Genomic DNA, 20,703 nt, shown 5'->3' with positions numbered 1-20,703 from the left:
CAATGAACACTGGCCCCTGCTCTTAAAAGAATGCTTGCTTCTTTGGTATAGCGTACAGGTAGTTAAGCTTGTGTAAGCAGCCCGAAGTGGTGTACAACCGTGCCCATCAACTGCATTGACATTTCCACCATTTTCAATAATTAGTTGAGGAAGGCTGCGACCTTGTGAAATGGCCAAATGCAAGGCTGTGTTATCTTCTTTATCTGAAAGTCGCATTTCGCTTTCACACCTTAATAGCACTTTAATCGCTCTTCTTACGTCAGTGATATTGTGCATGCCATAACAGTCAGTTAAGATGACAAGCAGTGGTGTCTGACCTCTGTTGTTAACAGCAGATACTTCCGCCCCTCTTGCTATTAGCTGTTCGATCATCCCCTAATTTGCCTTTGCTGCTGCACTGTGCAGAGGTATTTCTCCATTCTTGTCTCCTGCCTCGATCTCTAATCCTTGTTTTAAGCGATAGCCCAGCAGTGCTGGATCACATCCATTTGCTGCAGCAAAATGAAGGACGGTGCTACCATGTACATCGACAGCGTGCTTGTCACCTCCATTATCAAGATAAAACTGAAGAATGTTCCCAGAAGCACAGCCACGCGCTCTGCGCAATTCTCCAATCATTGTTTCTCCGTCAGGATCTCTTCCGTTAACGTTGCACCCTCGATGAATCAGAGATTCACCCAACTGTATCCTTCTGTTTTTCAATACCAGATGAAGGACACTTCTTCCATCGTTGTCAGGTGCCGTAATATCACTCCCATTTTCAATCAAAATCTCGGCAGCACGGACGTCGAATAGTGGTGGTATTGCTGCTAAGTGCAAAGGTAACCAGCCCCTGCTGTCAACTAAATGGACGTCAGCGCCATTTTGTATCAACAATTGAGCGTTGCTGCTGTGCGCTCCCTAGGCAGCTACGAGGAGTGACGTGCGATCATTCGCGTCTAGGGCTTCCATCAGTCTGCATCATGCTGAAGGAGCCACACTGTACCGATAATGGTATAAAACGATGCCGCAAAATGCAGTGGCATCTCTCCGTTTTGGTCCTGAAGAGTAACAAATGCTCCAAACTCAAAAAGGACGTCACAGAGTTCCCTCATGCCATGAGGTGGAATTTGGAATTTGTTTTACATTAATTGTTCAGCTCTTGCAGCGTCAATCAAGGCTGTTTCGCCATCTTCATTTATTACATCCACAGGTATACCTCTGTCGAGGAGAAATTGTAGTATATCTGTAAAGCCATGTTCGGAAGCTAAACTCATTTAATGGTCATCGAGAGACTAGGAAACATTTTCCCCCGGGGTGTACTGAAAATTGGTTCCTCTTTCGATCAATAGCTTGACAGCAGCAGCCCAGTAACCTTGATTGTAATCGGAATAGGCACCTGCGTTTGCGCTAGCATCCTGGTCTAATAAATAATTGATCGTCGAGTCAGTCTGACCATTCTTAGCGGCAGAATGTAACGGTGTCTGATTCCAATAGTCTCTTGCGTGGATGCCAGCACCATGCTCAATAAGAAAACTGACCAAATCCAGGCTAGAAGCCAAATGGAGAACTGTTTGATCCTCGTAATTAGATGTTCTCCGAAATAGATTGCTACCTTTTTCAAGAAGAAATTTCACTGCATTTGTGTGGTTTCCTTAGGCAGCATAATGTAGAGGCGACAATAACAATTGAATCAAATTTTTATTGTCATTCTTATTTGTAAACTTATTTAAATATCAATAAAATACAAAAAAAAAAAAAAAAAAAAAAAAAATGTAGAGGCGACCCAATTGCAGCCACTTTCTTTACATCAGGACTGAGCTCTAGTGGAAGGCTGATGACATCTACGTGACCATTTTCTGCAGCCATATGTATAGCTGATACTTCGTTGTAACTGATGTTCAGTACATTAGCTTCAAGCTCTATATTATACTAAGCGAAGTACATTTCTTACCTTTCCAGCCCTTACAGCAAGGTGAAATGGAGTGAAACCGTTCTCATCTCGACTCTCAGGAGATGCACCACTTTCAACTAGAAATTCTACTACACTATTCTTCATTAAACCTCGTCGCCAACATCAGCGGAGTTTCTACTATCTTCTGAGTCTGGTGACGCAGAATTAGCGCACTCACCAGTGGTAGATCCAGACCTTGAGCTAAGGGAGGTGGGGGTTGGTCTGCCGGCTTTTCTTCCTTCTGCTATTTTTTTAACCCAAAATAAAGGGGGGGACGGCCCCCCCCCCGAGCCCCTTCTCTAGATCCGCCACTGCTCACCACAATCAAGTAACCTGTGAAGATGCTCTAGGGGGTCCTTTTTTCGCGGCTAGGTGCAGAAGAGACTGAGACTTAGAATAGCTCAGAATAGTCTCAACTATTCCTCGTATCTGACCACACTTTGCAGAATCTTGCTGCCTCAAGGCAGTCAAAATAGATTTGTTTCCGAAATGAGATGCTTTGGGAGCAATCTTCACACTCAAAGCTATAGCACTGTCAAGTCTGTCCGGGCTGCAGTTGACTTGACCGTCTTGATGTCTCCTTTAATGCAGGCTCATTGTAGACAACTCAGACCGTTTGTTTTGTCAGGTGTGGTCAATGCAGTAAAGGCCAAACCGGCTTCATGGACAACTAATAGACAGTAAACATAAGATTTCACGTTTCACAACACACGAATTTTACGATAACTGCAGAAATTCTCGCGCGCTCATTGGCTAATTTTCGTTGTCAATATGCGGACAGACACATGAATTTTTAATTTATGCGATGCGTCAACGAGTGAGGGCAGACAATTTGACAATTTGTTATCGTAAAAAAACAAATTGACGTCACTTTTCCATGCGTCCGTCCTGTTATTCGTCATAACATTGTCAAAGTGGTCTGCGGATTTTCTCTAAAAAGCCACGAACAAAATTTGACACAATTTGCGACTCGCATCATATCACAACAAAACGTAACAGCAATGAATCATTGACGTCTTCGGAGATGCAAAGCACTTTAAATAGTGTTCGAAGTATCAGGATCTATCAGGGCAGTCCATTTGTTATCATGCCACTGAAGTGTTGTGTGACAGCAATGTCCCATGATCCTCAGTAAACGTTCATTGATGTTTTGGCTGGGTAACCGAGCCTCCCGCCATCTTTACCACGAAATTGACGGCGATGCCATTTTTGAGCATCTTCTAGGTTCTCTTCTAGAAATGTTTTACCTTCATCACAAAGCGTGGATTGCTGTTTTTAGTGGATTCTAATTTGTATAACAAGCTTTTCCTAGCGCACTGGTTGGAAATGTTGTCCGCGATTAAAAAGTGGGCTAAGGGAGGAAATGAAGATTCGAAGCTCAGTACTCCCATGGGAGTACGGGCGATGGGCCAGGCGTTACAAAGAAAGTTTGCTCGAGGCATTCAGTATAATAGTAAGTTATTTTTAATTTATAGTAATTGGAATACCCCATGATGTGTATGTTGTTAGTTAATTAGATCAAATCGTACAGTGAGCTTCAAGTATAAAAGTTTCTGCTGACTTTTATAGAAGTTGATCTCTCGGGCACGCGCAAGTTACAAGTGATTGAAATTTTAATTGAGCTCAATCCTTGGCCAAGACAGCCACATATAACAGATTCAACTTGTGCTTGTTCAAGAAGATTTTAAATTCATCATATTTTTCTGGCATCTTTATTAATTTACTATTGCTAAATATGCCTCCCATACAAAATGGTTAATATTATAAACAACTTTCTCTTTATGTTTAAATATAAGTTTATAGATATGTTTTCACTCTTGGTGCTACATAAAGCTTTTTTGCTGGGTTGATCACCTAGATGTCATCTCTAAAATCATCATAAATCTGGATAGTGCTTGTGGGACAGTCCAACCCTTACACCCTTCATTGTACATCTCAAAACCGGGTGAAGTTCATTGACATGCTTGCTTTTGCCTAGCAATACATGCATCTTGATGATCACACTTTTGAAGCCCATCTGGTACAACTTCAACAAAATGTACCTTGGACACTCCTTGGGGAAGGGTATAAGCTAGTTTACAGGTGTGATTTGTTGGCATGAGTAGGTGTCATTTTCCAGCAAACCAATTTACAGGCTGCAATATGTCAATTTTGAGTAATGTGCATGCAGTGCAACATTTTTTTAAAGAATCTGCTGGCCCAATTGTTCCAATTCTTTTGTGTGGGTTATTTGAAACATGTGCATAAAAATCAGTCTGATTTGTCAAGTTTGTCGGAATGCAATAGCGTTTTCAAGAGTCATGGTTGATTTTTTTCTGCCCAAACATCTTAGCAAATGTGAGTCAAATCAGGCTGATACACCATGTAGCATGTACTGCAGATTAACCTGGACGTAGAATACACATGTGCATCTCTACCTGTATATTTCATGTCACGGGAATGACTAAGGGACTGGTTCACAGCCATAACATATTATGACATGTAAAGTCCAACCAGGGCTTGGGGGGGGAAAAAACCTTGAATTCCAGCTTGCTCTTCAGACAAGCAGCTCTCAACTTTTACTTGCCCCATGCAACTCTGTAGTTTACTTTTTTTTATTTAGCTGGTAGATAACTTGCTTGGGTCTGCACTCATCAGGCAAGTGACAATGAAAGTTACCTACCTGGCAGGAAAATCTGCTTGTCCTAGATGACAAAACCTTTCTTTTCTTTATTTTAAACTTGTGTTCCTAAATTTACATTGTAAATGTTCTGAACTCATCTTGCACATACAATTACAAGGGTGGCATCATGTGACAGGCAGATTTGGCAGGACTTCTCCAATATTGTTATACAGCTGTAGTTAATGGTTGTGAATATGAAGAACCACTTGCATGTATAGCGTGCTCTTCATATTTTTATGCTCTTAAATTTCTCAATCCCCTCATATTTAGAGGCCAGGCAGTTCGGAGGGTGTTAACAAAGCTTGTTGTGAGGGAAAATGTTGTGTTGTTGATGGTCATTAACTGATACCTTTGTATGCAAATTCATAGGCAAGCCTTTCATGTTGTCACTTGCCTGATGAGACAAACAGGGCATCGCTAATTCAAATAAAAAAATTATTAGTGCTGGATTAGATCTTTTCATATTTTGATAAGGGAGGAAGTTTAAAATAATTTATAAACGAAATCAGTTTCCATAAATTGGTGAATTCATTAAAGACTGAATCAAGTGAAACAACAAAATATATTTTGGCTCAATTTGCATTTGCTTAATAAATGGCAGAACTTACAACTGCGATGGTCACATCTTCATTTTGCGTCTAAGTATTTGACTGTAATAATGAAGACTTCTGTTTTTATTTTATTTTTTAGTGAAAATAGTGATCAAAGGAGATAGAAATACTGGAAAAACCTGCCTGTTTCAAAGATTGCAAGGAAAATCATTCAATGAACAATATATTCCAACAAATGAAATTCAGGTATTATGTGTTGAATTAATTTCTGTCAGTATACTCACAAGAGGAAACTAATTATTATTAGTATAAATCTACTAGCATTCTATCACGAATGGTGTTCTCTGATTGGCTACACTGCTCACTATCTATTCTGTTGTAGATAGTGAGTACAGTTCTGTAGCATAGCAGTGAGCGCTAGTCAACAAACTGGTGGCTGCTTCTTTGCATTTTCGAAGTGTCTGTGTAGAGGATTTAGATAAAGTTTTAAATGACTAGTAGATTTATACTAAAGCAATTAGATTAATTGCTCTCGATTTCTATGCGTGATAGTTGACTCAGGCTGCGTCCTCGTTGACCAACTATCATGCGATAGAAATCTTGGCTTATAATCTAATTGTTTCTATTTTTTGGTGCTTTTTTGCTACTACATGTACATCTACAGTATACCCACAATAGAGTGACTTATGAATTCTATTACAACCACTCCTATTGTACAAGTCATGTACTAGTAAGTGCAGTAGTGACAGAGAACAATTTACATGTACATGAACAGGGTTCATACTCTTTTGAGCTTTCAAATTTCCATGTCTTTCCAAGACCTTTCTGAGTTTTCCATGACCAAAGTTAAGTAGCTATTCTCACAGTAGTATCAAAACAATCATTTATGTAACATATTTTCCAGCATTATAATGGATAAAATGTGTCCTTGTGACTATTTGTACTGAAATTAAAGCCTGTTTCAGACTCATCTGTTGATTTTTTCAATCTTCTGTCTTTTTGCCTTTTTATTTTCAGAAAGCATATTGCTTTTCCATGTCTTTCCATGACGTACACTTAAATTCTAAGACTTTCCTGGCCTGGAAATTTATAGTAAATTCTATGAATTTCCAGGTTTTCTGTGACCCATATGAACCCTGATGTAGTTTCTACCTGAGTTTGAAATATTTTCATAATTTTTGAGTGATATGTGAGAGTGAGACCTCTTTTTTATTTTACAAAATGTTTCTAACTAAGAGGGTGAAGGAGATAAATGGGTTTATGAAGGGTACATAATTATACATGTACATGTATGTAGTGTGGGAAACCAGGCAGAAAGTGGATCAAAATATGAGATGTTGATTGCTAACAGGAAATGAAGAGTTTTGGAAAAGCATGTTAGCTTAGAGTTTACAAGTGTAATTTTTACATTTATTGTGTTAAATATACACTGTACATGTGCACTGAACTTTTCAGGTGTATGCACTGTGCATCAACACACAGCAAACAAGTCAGTATTTGAGACAAGGGCCTATCATGCCTGTACCTGAGCGGTACTGTAGTTGTGGTCTCCTTTTAAAGAATGAAACAACCAGACATATTTGTACTCTCCCTTGGATGGGATACTAGTCCATAGCAGGGTTATCCTCAGTATTTGATTTGCCAGGACCCATTTGCCAGGACCCATTTACAGTTGTGTACATTTACACTGTGAGAGTATAACGTCTTACCCAGTCATGGCTCAATCTCAGACCAGTCAATCAGTAGACTGTAGTCCAGCACGCTTAGCTGCACAATGGTGCCTCCACCACATTACCGATTGAAAACCTTCTTGAATCAAGTAGAATTTAAGCCACATGCACAGTCATGCGTCTCTAGTGATGCAATTTACAATGTAATTCTTTAGTGAAAGAACTGCCTGTTTTCCGTTCCCTAGGTTGCAAGTATACACTGGAATTATAGAAGTGAGTAACTGACAGTGCTTTGTATAATTTTGTAAGTACATGTAGCTATTAAGTTGTATTTGAACATTTGAGCTGGATTTTATAATTTTGATAAAATAAAATTTAAACCTTCATTAGTGCTCAAACCTGTGGTCATCAGCTGAGAGGTTCTCTGTTTATTAGATCCATATCTAATGCCAAACATTACTTGCTTTGTTTTGAGTTTTGTTAGTTGCTTTGTGCATTTGTTTAGTTGCGTAGCTGCTAGTTATAATGTATACACCTATGTACTAAATTTCAACACAGCTATAATTATTAACTACAGGACAGTTAGAAATAGATGTTACAGTACATAGGGACATGGTTATCTATCTGATAACATGTTTTGTGCATATATGTACACTACAGAAAGTACAGTGCATATGAAGCCTTTTGCAACTAAGCTATTGGGCCAGTACATGTAGCATCAGACAACCTCACACTCTGCCTCGGCCTTACCTTGTGAAACAACAAAAATACCCGACTTTCTGCAGCAAGTTGTAGCAAGTCCAAAGGCTCTCAGTCTATACATGCACTAGGAGATAGTTTGCCTTTAATTAACCCAAAGGTTTTGTACAAAACTGATCAACCTTGTGATCAATTCATACAACTTTTCCTCTTCTACCATGGCCATCAAATTATCCAGGGTCGTAATTTATTGATCTTTCTCACTGTCCGTGTTTGTAGTAGATATATGTAACTAGTGCTAATAATTGATTGATTGATCTTGATCAATCAATTACTGGCAAGATGTGTATTTTGGTATTTTCTCTAATGAATTTTTTACTAGCCACTGATGATGTTGTGAAAGTAGAAGTCTGGGATGTGGTAGACAAGGGTAAGAGCATACTGTATAGTTACATGTAGTATACCGGTAGTCAGTACCACAGACTGTTTTATAAATTAATCTTAAGCAAAATACTGACTTTTATGTCAGGTAAAATTTGGAACTCTGACTGGTACATGTACCTGCATGTAAATATATCACTGGTTCAACAAGCTGTTGCAAAGCTTTATGAAAAAGATGATTTTTAATGACCCAGAAGTAATTACTGAATTGGCCTAGCCACACATACATAGCTTACATGTATAATTAAAAAGATGTAATTGACAAACGAGGTGGCATCATGACTTTCTGGATGTCTCCTGAACTTGTTTAAATCGATGATACTTTCCAATAATTTAATAATACTTTTGTCAGGTAAATAAACAATCTATGATGATTATGGTGATGATGATGATGATGACGGTGATGATAATGTCTAATTTTACATGTAATACTGCCTTTTTAACCTCTGACTTTTTCTATACAGGGAGGAGTAAAAAGTCCCAGAATAGTCTCAAATTAGAGAATGATACTAAAGCTGAGGTACAGTAAATACTCGCACATGGTTCAGTTGATTGTTTTGAAAATCCTCCCAGTAACAGGCTACAGCTGTAATTTTTGCTTTTTCATTCTTGTAGACCATTGATGTTTGAAGAGTCACTTATGATTAGTGTGTTTAAGGGTATTAAGTAGGAAACAATATTGCAAATTATGACTGTACGTACATGTACAGTTTGTACATCTTGTTACATTTACCACGTGATATACAGAATAATCTTGAAACTTCTCAGTAAATGTTATCAAACACAGTCTTAAGCTATTAATGAGAGAAGTTTGAGCTCTCATTCATGTATGAATAATAATTATTGTATGTTGGATGTTATCACGAGGTCTCGTCTTGTCCAAGTGTCTTGTTGCTTGATACTAGAATCATGTTTCTTGATAATTTAGAATATTATTGTTTTGTGAGATATGGCTCTTGTCTTGCAAGGTGGTAACTTTTATTTTAACGCAGTTCTGTACTTTAATACTAGTAAAATTGTAAATGGCTTGCATTTAGTGTCCCTCACCCTTGATTGTTCTGGACTGATAAAAAAAAAAGTGTGCATTGTGCTAAATGGTACATGTACATACAGCAGAAGCTTTTTTCCAGACCTACATGTACATGTATGAGTCCTGATAGGTTTGTGTGAAGATTTGCTCTCTTTCTTTTGCACGAGAGTACATGTACCACTCAAAAGTGCATGTAAGCTACCACCTCTCATCTCATTTGTTGCAAGACATCATTGCCTCGGCTCTCTTGATATGCATCTTGTTAGCATGGTACTGTACACTGAATGGTTAAGCATACAGCCCTTTAACGGCTCAAGATGACTCGCATTCTTTCTAACTCTCTGACTTTCATCTTCTTTTACTCTCTTGCTTTTAGCACTCCATTGATGGTGGTTTTCTATTGACAATTGATGATGAATTCTTAGAGGTCTAACTTTGAATGTGACTTAACCATTAATCAATTGTCTGCCATTCTATAACTTTTGTACTACATTGTTGTTGTATTTTAGCCTGTGATTCTTATTAATTTTTAATATCAATGTTGTTTAAACAAACTGAGTCAAACAAACATGAATCAATCAATCAATCTTGAAATCAATCAATCGATGAATCATTTAGTATGCAAACAGGCTTTTCGCATTGAATCACTACCTAAATTAACCAATCAGTCAATAAATCAATAACTATCATATTAATAAATTTCTGGATGCATCTAGCTAGCCATAAGAAGCCATCTAATTGAAGATGCTTAATTATATTGATTGGTTCATACAATTTAAAAACTCTTCAATGTACACCACATAATTATTAAAACTTTCTTTATGATTAAAGTATACTAGCCTGGTATCTTGGCAGGACATTTACTGGGGGTCGGAAACCTCTGTCTTAAGTGGCATTGAAAAGATGATTTTTAGCATGATGTGTTTGATGTGTTTTCTTTTTCTTTTTCTTCTTTTTTTTGTGTGTGTATCCCTTTTTAATGTAAAATTGTAAAACTAGCATTATAATATCTCTTTGCTTGTCCATTGCACAACTTACAAATAAAAACAATAAAATACAAAAAAAAATGACGTGTTTAACATTATTTTTACAATGTAAAGTGAGTTGACTTGCAATGTCTCTGAACTATGTTTTTGTTTACAGAGTTACTGCATGCTACACTGTTTTTTAACAATGACAGGCCTTTTTGCTGGGTGAACATCTTTTTCAGCTCATCCTTTTACTTGTACATGTACCTGCGACTGTGTCATATTTTCTTTTCTTTATCATTATTTGTGCCCTAACTTTCTGTGAGCTGGGCTCACTCACTGTAGTAGAAGATAGGATTTCAGCTGCAAGTGTGTGGCAGTGAGCACTGATGTTGACATTGCATTTATGTACATGTACAGAATGTATACACTATGAATTTCAATGATATGTAATATCTGTACCATATGTCTGCGAGTCCAAACAAATTTAGCAGTACCTTACACTTCAGTAACAAGCCATGTTTAACATTTCAGGGTGAAAAAGCTGCTACAGTTTTAGATGCAGAGTTTGTAGATGTGTATAAAGGAGCTCATGGTGTGTTGATGACTATGGATATCACGAAACCATGGTTAGTGATGTTGGAATAAAAATTATCAAACAATAGCTAAAATCCAAGTCTTAAAGAACCACCGAGGACTCAGAGCTAGTTCCATGCTTGTACACTGTCATTATTCAGGACCTTGTTTTAAAATCAGGATTAAAATTTAAGCTAAACCCATTTTAGATCAAGATACTGTACATGTACAAATGTATGCAATTGTTTAGTACAATAGTTGTGATAGGTGGTAACTTTAAGATTATACATATCTATAGATTAGAAGCAAAGAGCAAAACAATGACAAATTTTAAAATGTAATATCTTATGTTGATAATTGAGTGATTATTTTGTCAATAACTGCAAAGTGATAGCCTTTAATAAGGCTACCAAATTTGAATTTAATATCCCAGGCCATGGTTAAGCAAATAAAGTTTTTGAATTTGTTGGTAGGACATTTAAATACATTGAAAGAGAGTTGCCAAAAGTACCACCTCATATACCTGTCCTCGTCCTGGTAAGTGTATGGAAATTTTAAAAATTGAATTTTTTTAAAAACACTTTTTCAGCTGGAAAAAGTGTCAAAGATTTTTGCTTCATTGTCTATATAGATGTTGTAGTTTAAAATGAATTTCCGGTCAAAATGACTTTAAACTAGTAAATGATTTGTATGTTCCTTTGTTCCAGATTTAATACAAATCAAACTAGTTTGACATCATTTTGACCTGAGATCCAGTTTAATCTACAACATAGGCACGTACTGTTATTATCAGAAAAAATACCTTTCTTGGTACGAAAATTTAATAAATAGTGATTCAGTGCTTATTATTGTGTCAATGTAGTGTACATGACATTGATTATATGTTATATTCATCCCTTGTTTCTCTCAGGCAAACCATCGTGACATGGGAGAACATCGGTTAGTCCCAAAAGATGAAGTTGTTGCATTCATTCAACATCTGGAGAGGCAAGTCAGTCTTACACACTCTATCATACAGAGATTAATGACGTTACTTGTGCACTTATGTACTGCTTGAAGAAAAATGCTGAACTAGATACCTTTAAAGAAGATTAATTCAAATTTTGGTTTATATCAGCTTGATTGAACTTGATGTATGAAATAAGTTGCCCGTAAATATATTCAACATAGCTTCTACAATGCCATGTTACTCCCCACCTTTGTGTTCGTAAAATGTAATAATCAGACATACAGCTGTAGACATTTTGGTCACATTGTGTGATATTGTACTTTGTTGTTCTTGTGATGTACATGTAAGTTGGCTTTTACATCAGACCTACAGGCATACAGCTGTAGACATTTTGGCCAGATTGTTCGATATTATACTGTTGTTCTTCTTGTGATGTAAGTTGGCTTTTGTATCAGACCTGATAGATCTCCACCTGTACACTATGCTGAGACATCCATGAAAAATGGCTTTGGACTCAAGTACATTCACAAGTTTCTTAATTTGCCCTTTTTATTATTACAGGTTAGTTTCTAGCACATGCAGTAATTTTAGAAAGTAGCTCACTATCTATCACAGAATAGATAGTGAGTAGTGAGTAGCGGCGGATTTATACTAAAACTCGGTAGAAACACAGTACTAGTACAAGCTCTTGATGAAATGATGGCGTGAGCAAAGAGTATTTAGTACATTATGATTTCAAATTAAACAGTTAAGGTTTTTTTTTTCTTTTTTTTTTCCATTGCAGTATTTTCCAAAAGAAATTTAAAACATGTTCTCTGTGTTTGTGTCGATAGAAACACGGTACATGTTTTCTACATTAATTAGAAACACGGTACATGTTTTCTACATGTATTTCTTAAATACAATGCATGTATAAAAGTAACCTTATATTATTGCTTGATAACTTTACACTTTTTAATGGATAGTCAGTTATATGTAGGAGCAAGCACAAACAAACGTGTGCAGAAGTTTGTAATAAGATACCAAAGCTGTTTTCCAGTTTTCTTTGTCAATGCCACCTTGTTTAATGCTTTGATGATTTCTTCGCCTGAACAGAGAGAAACTCTTCTAAAGCAGTTGCAAGTCAATGCAGAAGACATGGAGGTACAATTTATATGTGAATTAGTTTATTTTTTCTTTATTAAAATCAGCTACGGTGTTATCCAGCTACATGAAAAAAGTATTTTAAGTTGTAAATTTACATGACACACTAATCTATAGTACATGTAATAGATAATTTTCCTACAGGACCCTAATCAGCCTCAGCCATTTTCGGTGCCATCGAAATTATTGATAGTATGCGGTTCAGAAGCGAAATCTTATCGCTTTACTCTAAGTTGCGTTCCTGAGAGTATGTTTAAATTATCATGAGTAGTTTCACAATGATATGCTTCGTTTCGACATGCTCCGAATAAAATACTATCGCCAAAATTCTACCTAAAATTTCCAGCTGTTCACTGTACTCCGCCGTGGTACAAAAGACCTTAGCAAATTCAAGGCTAGTTAAAAGCACACATTTATCTAACATGATAATCAATCATTTACCTCTACTTGGTAACCAGTGTGACGTCAACCGTGTTACTGTTGTTGTAGTCAACCCTTGAAGAGCTTCAGATTCACAAGGAAACAGAAGAACAAGACTATGAGAAGTGAGTTGTGTCACTGATTGATTTAAAAGCCTTCCAAGGACTTGGTTAGGTTTTGAACGAAAATGCCTAGTTAAGACTAGCGTAAGTTCTTATATCCCAAAAAGGTTTCTCTCTTTGAGCCACATAATGTAGAGTTTACTAGGGATCAGTGATTATGCACCTTTTTGTTATTGTAAAAGCACAAACTTACAGTTGTACCTACTTTTTAAGAGCTTTAAAATCAGTCCTTGTTTTGTCACTAACGGCATTTAAACTTGTAATTACAAATAATGACGAAGGCGGCTGCCACGTTGTTTTCCCGCCAAAATGGCACCGGCTGTCCGACTCACTAGCGTGCACCCGTGGACTACCGGGAAACCTGAAAGGTCTCCCCTCTACTGTCCATCTACAGACTTGGAGGTTTTCACCTTCCCCTAGCCTGCGAACGCAGACGTATTTCCGGCTGTCGCTTGTCTCCGCCGAAAATAACGTCTGCAAACCCGAGCAAGGAAACGATTTCTGTGACGTAGGAATTTTAAGCCAATCACAGTTTAGCTCAAGTAACCCCAGAACTACTGCGCGAGGTATTCGCTGCGAGGAGCACTCGAGTTTCATTCTATCATAGAATCTGATTGGCCAAGGAGAAACAGAAGTCATTACGTCACAGAGATCGTTTCCTGGCTCGGGTTCGCAGACGCTATTTTCGGCGGAGACAAGCGACAACCGGAAATACGTCTGCGTTCGCAGGCTAACCTTCCCCCTCCTCCGGGCCCAAAACTTGAAATTTCTCTTTGCCGTCCCTGCCTGGTTTGTAAGGTTAGTGTTTTCACCCATAGATTTGTAAATTTGCTGGACAAAAGGAGAAGGGATCACGAAGCCAAGAAAGCTGCTGCTTCCGCGGCCACCGTCGCAGAAGGGGAAGGTCAGCAAAATACTTCATCTACCACCCCCTCAGATGTTGACACAGAAGGTGCATACGTTAAAACATTATCATACAGCTGTAATGTTATGGGTGATGGCCTTTCTATAAATACACGAAGCCGGTAGAAATTTAAGAAGTGGCCCCTTTATATTTACGGTAAAGAGCGTCTAAGATAAGATGGGAAGACAACAGTGTACATAAATGGGCTTTTGTCGGGCTGAGCTTAGAGTAGTACTAGCAACTTATAGAGGTCAAAATGCTGGGTGATTACAGTAACCGCATCACTAAAATTTCCCCTGATTTTACAAACTTCTCAGCAAGTGAAACGGCCAATGTGTACCATTACTTTCCAATACATCTGAAAAAATGTTCGCAATTATGATCGAGTTTTGAGGTTATCCCGCAGAGCCGAAACTCGGGGGGAACTGAAATTTCCAAAATGCGTTTGTCAGAGTATTTGATACTACTCTTCTCACCATTCATCGCTTCTTTTTGTCTTTTGATTTTGGTAGCTAAATCTCGTAATGGCAGTTCCGCGAACGATGGAAGATCACGTAAAGAGAGACCATTACGGAGAACGCCCTCAGCAACAGGCCAAGACGCCAATCAAGAAGGTACAGTTTTACGAACATACATATCACTCTCCCATGTCTTTCTTGTTTTGTTTTGTTTTGTTTTTTTAATTGATTTCTTCTTTGATGGAGACAGTGGTAATGCTTAGCATGCGTTCGTCACTGGAGATGTGGCTTTTCGGTCTAACGAACATTGTCCTAGACTACCAAACGGTTTACGTACTGTAGATACTCATCTACGATAGAATTAACACCAGACGTCCATTTGATCGTTTTATCGTTTAGCAGGTCATATTTCCTTCACTGTCTGCACTCTTCCACTCCCCCCCACCCCCACCCCCACCAGCTGAGATTCTGATAATTATGTTGTAACCAAGTTTTCATATTATAGGAGAATCTTTGTTTACAATATTTGCCTCATTACCATAAGCGATACAGTTTCTGATGGAGCTACAAAGAGATTAATACTGAATATTGAAAGAGCACAGCACGATTAACTTTCCCAAGGAATTTGAGCGCGGTGTATTGAATACTTTTTGTGCGACGAGGGTTTGAAGGCTCAAAATGTTACAAAGAATGTATGAGCTCATTAGCTTTTGCTACACAGAAATTTTGATGTTTTTGAAAGCCAATTTCTCCTCGAATATTACACCCAAAGAGCCAAACATTTCACCACTTACTAATTTTCACAAGCTCTGTAAGTTTTTCTAGTAAAATCGTGTCTAGCTTGATGCCTTCTATGCGCAAAGTCGTATGTTAATATGGAAAAATGTAAACAATGACGTCAGCAAAGTTTCGCCTATAGAGCGGTTTTTAATTGAGTGTCGAAAGTGATCAGGCAATTACTTTGGTTTCGATTTTGGTTTTACTACGGTTTGAGATTGGCTGAGTAGTCTGACGTAATTGGTAAGTTATTGGTTTGGTTTTGGTTTTACGACACTCAATTGAAAGCCACTCTATTTTACTGTGTCCGCTCACTTAGCGCATGTATTCCTTATTTAAACAAACAAACAAACAAACAATCAGACATTAACTTTATTTATTTTTGATAATTTATACAGTTCTACCTCAAAATGGTTTGTCGCATTCTACCACTAACATTGACGAGTTTGTGCCAGAGGACGAACTGGACGCGGGGTTTTTAGACGAGGAAGCAAGCTCACGCGGCAAAAAACGAGCGAATAAACCTGCAGATAAGAAGCAAACAGCTCCAGTTGAAGTGGAACTAAGCGTCAGCGAAGATAGTGATAGGTAAGGCAGGATGACATTTCCAAAATCTGGATTTCTAGAAAAATTAAGACATAAAGATGGAATTCAATGCATGATGTACAGTTACTTCCTTTGTTTTTGCTCGTAACGGTTTCTGTCAGTAGTCAAAAATACTCGAGTAGCTTGTCGTAACCAATCAGATTGAACACATCGTTGTTTTCGGTCAGTCAGATCTTTACCCAAGACGGCAAGTGATTTTTCTCGCGCTTCTCATCGTTTACAAGTTTGCGCTTTGCATTTTAACCGTGGGATTGGCATGATGAAGAAAAGCGCATGACTGACACTAGTAGCACCAAATTTGGTACATGTAATCACGATAGCGCGGGCTCACTTTTTCAAACATTTCTTTGTGTGTTGCTGTAGTGACAGTGATGGAAGAAACCCAATGGTGGCAGGATTCGCCGAGGATATAGACTCCGAGGACGAACCCACTACTCCTGTAATCGCAAACCACGTAAATGAAGAATCAAACAGCAAAGAACAGTTAAGAACACCAAAGAAACCATCTGCAGCTCTGAATGTTGAGTTAACTTCAAGTGAAGAAGAGGAGGACGAGGAATACAAACGGAACCAAGAGGAAGAGAGAAAAGAAAGAGAGAAGAGAAGAAAGGAGGAAGACAGAGGTAAAGAAAAACATAACGAGGGAAGTGAAACTGTGGAATTGAAACTTGAAATGCCAGTGAAGTCGTTAATGACGGAAGAACCAGCTGTTGATGGTCTTGGTCTCGGAACTGAAGATGTGGATGATTGGTTAAACTCGCCTGATTCAGATCCTAAGGTACGGTTTAGTGTGATTTGGTTTAAATTTCTGTAGTCAATTGTAACCCGATACTTCTTTATAGTAACAAAAGAATGTTATTCATATAATTATGCGTTTTGGTATTCGTTCGCGGTCTATTAGTTCCATTGCCTGAATCAGGTTGGCTTCTTTCTGCGTGAACGTTAGTTTTATTGAAAAGTACGCAAAATCAGGATGTACATTACATATAACAGTAAAAATAATGTTCGTCCGAGAAGTTCACTAGCGTATAAGCCTTATGTGGTATAAGCATAAGCACCATATGCAGACCCATTAGAGTGCTGCCAAGTAGCGCCTTTTGTTAAGAAATGTTCCTGACAAAAGGCGCTAATTATCAACGTTCTACTTGCGTCTGCGCATGTCGGCGCACGTGACGTCGACAGTGAGTCCGTTCAACATTAATACATTGTCAAGCAAACTTGTGATGAGAGTAGAGTACGTCATCAACTAAGGGATGTTGTGTTATGTGCGGCTCAACTTGAATAATAATCGTAGCCGTAAGCAGAATGCATAAGAGGACTTAATATTCCAATCTTTGATTTCCATGTAAGTAACCCGTTCCTTTTAAGTTAACAACTGAGCTGCAGTGTTGTGTGCGACATCATCTAACACAACTGTGTTTGTTATTCACTCTACAGATTCCATTTCGCACATCAGCCGCTCATAAAGAACATAAGGCAAGGTCGGTAAACCAAGTAGGACGTTCATCATTTAATACTCCCTCAGCAATCTAATGACTTTGTAATTTTGTTTATCTGGGTTTGACCTGCATTTTTTTTGCGTCTATTTCTTCAACAGGAAAAGTGACACTCAATCATCTGCACCTGCTATCCCTGTAGATGAGTGGGAAAAGTTCATGGCTTCGCAAATGCAACCGCAAAGAAAAGGAACCCAAACTTGTAAGTCTTCTGGTCTCCCTAGGAATTGATGATCTGCTATTCATTCCGTCGTACTTTCTAAATCCCTCGGTTATTTTCCTCCTTATCAACCTTTAAAGGGAACCCCAACTTGTAAGTCTTCTGTTCCCTAGCCTAAATCTTCATCGCTTGCGACTCCCTTTCACGCTCACTTCTTCCATTTTGAAGGCCGCGTCTTTGGATTTTATTTTTCCTCCCTCACCCAACTCCCCATTTTTTTTTTTTTTTACTCAAATTTACGCCTCTTTGAAGGCAGTCGCCATTTTTCTCCAAATGTTATACGAGCCTGAAAGGGACGGCTTTGAATAGTTAACTATGTATAGTTTTTCTTAGATCTTTTTCAAGATCTTGAAAAGTGTTCCTAGATACCTAAAGCAAAATCTAGTAATTGTGGTTTGAATTTTTTGGAACTCCGCGTAAACTAGGGCGCGGATGATGAAAATCGGACGAAAAGTCGGTCAAACGACTATAATCAACCAATCAGCGAGTTCGTTAATGATCTTAATTTGCTATCGCATTAGTACCTGCGTAGAATCATCTCTCCCAAATAACATTGCTCTGAATCTGTTCTTTTTCAGCGTCTAGTTCTTTAATAGACATGAGTTTGGATGGAGACGACAAAGGTGATACAAGTAAGTGAAAAGAAATACTAATGGTGTAACCGTTACAACGATCACTGTTGATTTTCTCATCAAATATTTTGTGTGGCGTTAGACCATGGTAACAACGAGGCTGACAGCCAAAGGAGTTTGTGTTTTCTCAATAAGTGCTTAATTATATAAGAAATGTGTGGAAAACTTAAATGTTGACGGACTCGGAAATACCTTAGAATTAGTGTGTTCTCCAGTTTCTTGGGATCTTCTGGAGAGACTGAATTGTCTTTGGAAAAATAAGGTATTTAGGTTTTATCTGATATTTAAATTTTAAGAGATTTAATGGTCTCTCCATTTTTGTGCAGATGAAGAAAGCAAAAGCCGTAAGAAGAAAGAGCACAAGGTATAAATTTACGTTTTGATATATTAAGCCACTTCAGTTATGCCTCTCCACATAAGGTTTTGAGGCAATGTTCTTACAGTCTTTGTTTCTTAACCTCCCTTTTCCTGTATTGAGCGTCTCGTGAGAAGCGAATAGGGAACGCTTGTAGTTTTAAATTTTCACCAAAATTTCCACCATGTTGGAAAGTCTCTCTAAATAGGGTTTTTGCTGTGTTTACAGAGTGGCGAGAAATCAAAAAGTAAACAAAAGCAACAAAAGCACAGGGATAAAGGTGAAAAAGGGGAAGATAGCGAAAGAAAGGACAAAGAGAGGCGAAAATCACGACATAGAGAAGGCGAGGAAGGAAAGGACGGGAGAAGAAGTCGGGACGAAGAAGGCGAAAAAAAAAAGAAGCACCGTAGCAAACACAGTAGAGCGAAAAGCGAAGAGGGTGTCCAAGATGGCGTGACATATGAAAAGCTTTGACAGAAGGCCTTGCGTGACATCTAAATTTCATAATTCTCACGTGACAGCCGTCCTGTCAGTGTTTCTAAGGATGTGAAAGTTTCTACAAGCCAAGGTAGAACGTTTTGGACATGGGCAGAGAAAGGCGTCCGGGTTTTTGTTGTGCACGTCAGTTGGAAGGAGGGTCTTTATCAAGCGGATGATAAAACTTCATTGACAGACTGAATCTTAATCAATATGCTTAAATATGCGATGGAAATCATGGGATTCTATTATTGGTACTATTATAAATTGGGAAAACAAGATTACTTCCGGCGGAAGTCATATAAAGACTGCAAGCGTCTGAAGCTTTCGAAATATTACTAGAGTGTAGTATCCGTTTACATTTTTTGATGCAAGTGACATTTTATAAGTTTGTCGTCCAAACAGTTATTTTAGGTTTTCTGTATCTAACTCCCCAGTTTTCATAAGCTATTTGTTTCTCTCCTCGATTTAGTTTTGGGCCCAAGCTATCCGTCTTTGTTTTGGTGAGCCTTTCATATGTAGTATCTTAAATGAATCTGTTGCGTTAACAATTCATTTACACTCGTCTGATGCTCTTCCTCGTAGCTACATGTAACTGGTATCCAAATCGCCTCACAACGCCTCTCCTTACCGAAGTTTAAATGTAGTCGTGTTTACAAGCTATTAAGTGATGCGTAGTTGAAAACACTTTCCTATTGAACTGTTGGTTAGTAGAAGCTAACTGCAGAAAATACGTTTAACCCTTCTACAGCGGCCATTCTAAAGACAGATTAAAGGAGCTACGTCACGATTTGTGCCTCTCAGTTGAAAAGAAATAATTTAAGTTGGTCATTTGTAATCCCCGTTAATCTTCTCCGTCTTTAACCATCCTTGGAGTTTAATGGTTTATTATTATCTCTTTGGTGCTTTTCTATCTTAGTAAACTATTATTTTAGGTTTCCCTTCAATTTAAAGGTAATTTTGTACGTGGCCAACACAGCTAAAAATATCGCAACTGAGCTCCGTTGAATATAAATGGCTGCTTTAAGGTTTTGAGAAAAGAAAGTGTGTAAATTGGTAGACGGTTGGGACGAAAAACCCCTGGCCTGTTGTAGAGAGGTACCATTAAAGGAAGGTGGAGGTTCAACTGTTAACAAATGTTTCATGTAACTCATGGAAGAGATGGAGATGAGAAATTCTCATGGTCAGGTTGCCTGAATTCTGGTGATATTTTGAGGGGAAATTTAATGCTGATCATGCAAGGCTGAAGGGGTTGTGGGTTGGCAGATTCTGAATAGCTTTCATTGTTCGACAAGTTTCTGCCAGATGTATATCAGTGCCAACTGGCAGTGAGAGTAATGTCAGACTGATCAGAAGTTGTACAAACAAATAATTTTCTGCAAATAAAACAGACAATTACATTTCCGTTAACCTCTAAACAGACTCTTCTATGTTTATTTGTTTGTTCTCGTCAGCAGGGTGCCATATTATTAACCTGAATCAGAAACTTATGGTGAGTAAGGTTCGCAAATTGATTGGAGAGTGGCGTATATGAACTAGTATATGATGGTGTATATGAACTAGCCTGTTCATAGACCCTCTTTTTTATCTTGAGTTCGTCGAAATCGTAAGCTT

General features: G+C 38.1%; 2 protein-coding genes across 4 annotated transcripts; one reads left to right on the top strand and one right to left on the bottom strand.

Annotated features, from left to right (window-relative positions):
• Positions 1–375: 375 nt before the first annotated feature.
• Positions 376–1,094, bottom strand: LOC145485761 (ankyrin repeat domain-containing protein 55-like). The gene is made up of 2 exons (XM_081464420.1): positions 986–1,094; positions 376–806 (listed from the first exon to the last, which is right to left on the bottom strand). The coding sequence occupies exons 1-2, from the start codon at positions 1,092–1,094 to the stop codon at positions 376–378; spliced, it is 540 nt and encodes a 179-aa protein (XP_081320546.1).
• Positions 1,095–3,124: 2,030 nt separating this feature from the next.
• Positions 3,125–20,517, top strand: LOC145496278 (rab-like protein 6). Of its 3 annotated transcripts, none has more exons than XM_081475990.1 (20): positions 3,125–3,386; positions 5,286–5,392; positions 7,062–7,089; positions 7,898–7,945; positions 8,421–8,476; positions 10,489–10,583; positions 11,004–11,067; positions 11,441–11,517; positions 11,935–12,040; positions 12,575–12,622; positions 13,112–13,167; positions 13,983–14,068; positions 14,581–14,682; positions 15,702–15,891; positions 16,273–16,687; positions 17,347–17,390; positions 17,507–17,607; positions 18,204–18,257; positions 18,584–18,621; positions 18,841–20,517. In XM_081475990.1, the coding sequence occupies exons 1-20, from the start codon at positions 3,260–3,262 to the stop codon at positions 19,084–19,086; spliced, it is 2,088 nt and encodes a 695-aa protein (XP_081332116.1). In that variant the 5' UTR covers positions 3,125–3,259; the 3' UTR covers positions 19,087–20,517. The 3 variants fall into 3 exon arrangements, with proteins under 3 accessions (XP_081332116.1, XP_081332109.1, XP_081332101.1); XM_081475983.1 differs by having other exon boundaries at positions 13,983–14,113; XM_081475975.1 differs by having other exon boundaries at positions 13,983–14,116.
• Positions 20,518–20,703: the final 186 nt, after the last annotated feature.

The sequence above is a fragment of the Orbicella franksi genome, chromosome 1 (assembly GCF_964199315.1).
Source record: "Orbicella franksi chromosome 1, jaOrbFran1.1, whole genome shotgun sequence".
Classification (NCBI taxonomy): domain Eukaryota; kingdom Metazoa; phylum Cnidaria; class Anthozoa; order Scleractinia; family Merulinidae; genus Orbicella; species Orbicella franksi.
This window is presented reverse-complemented; position numbering and strand designations above follow the sequence as displayed.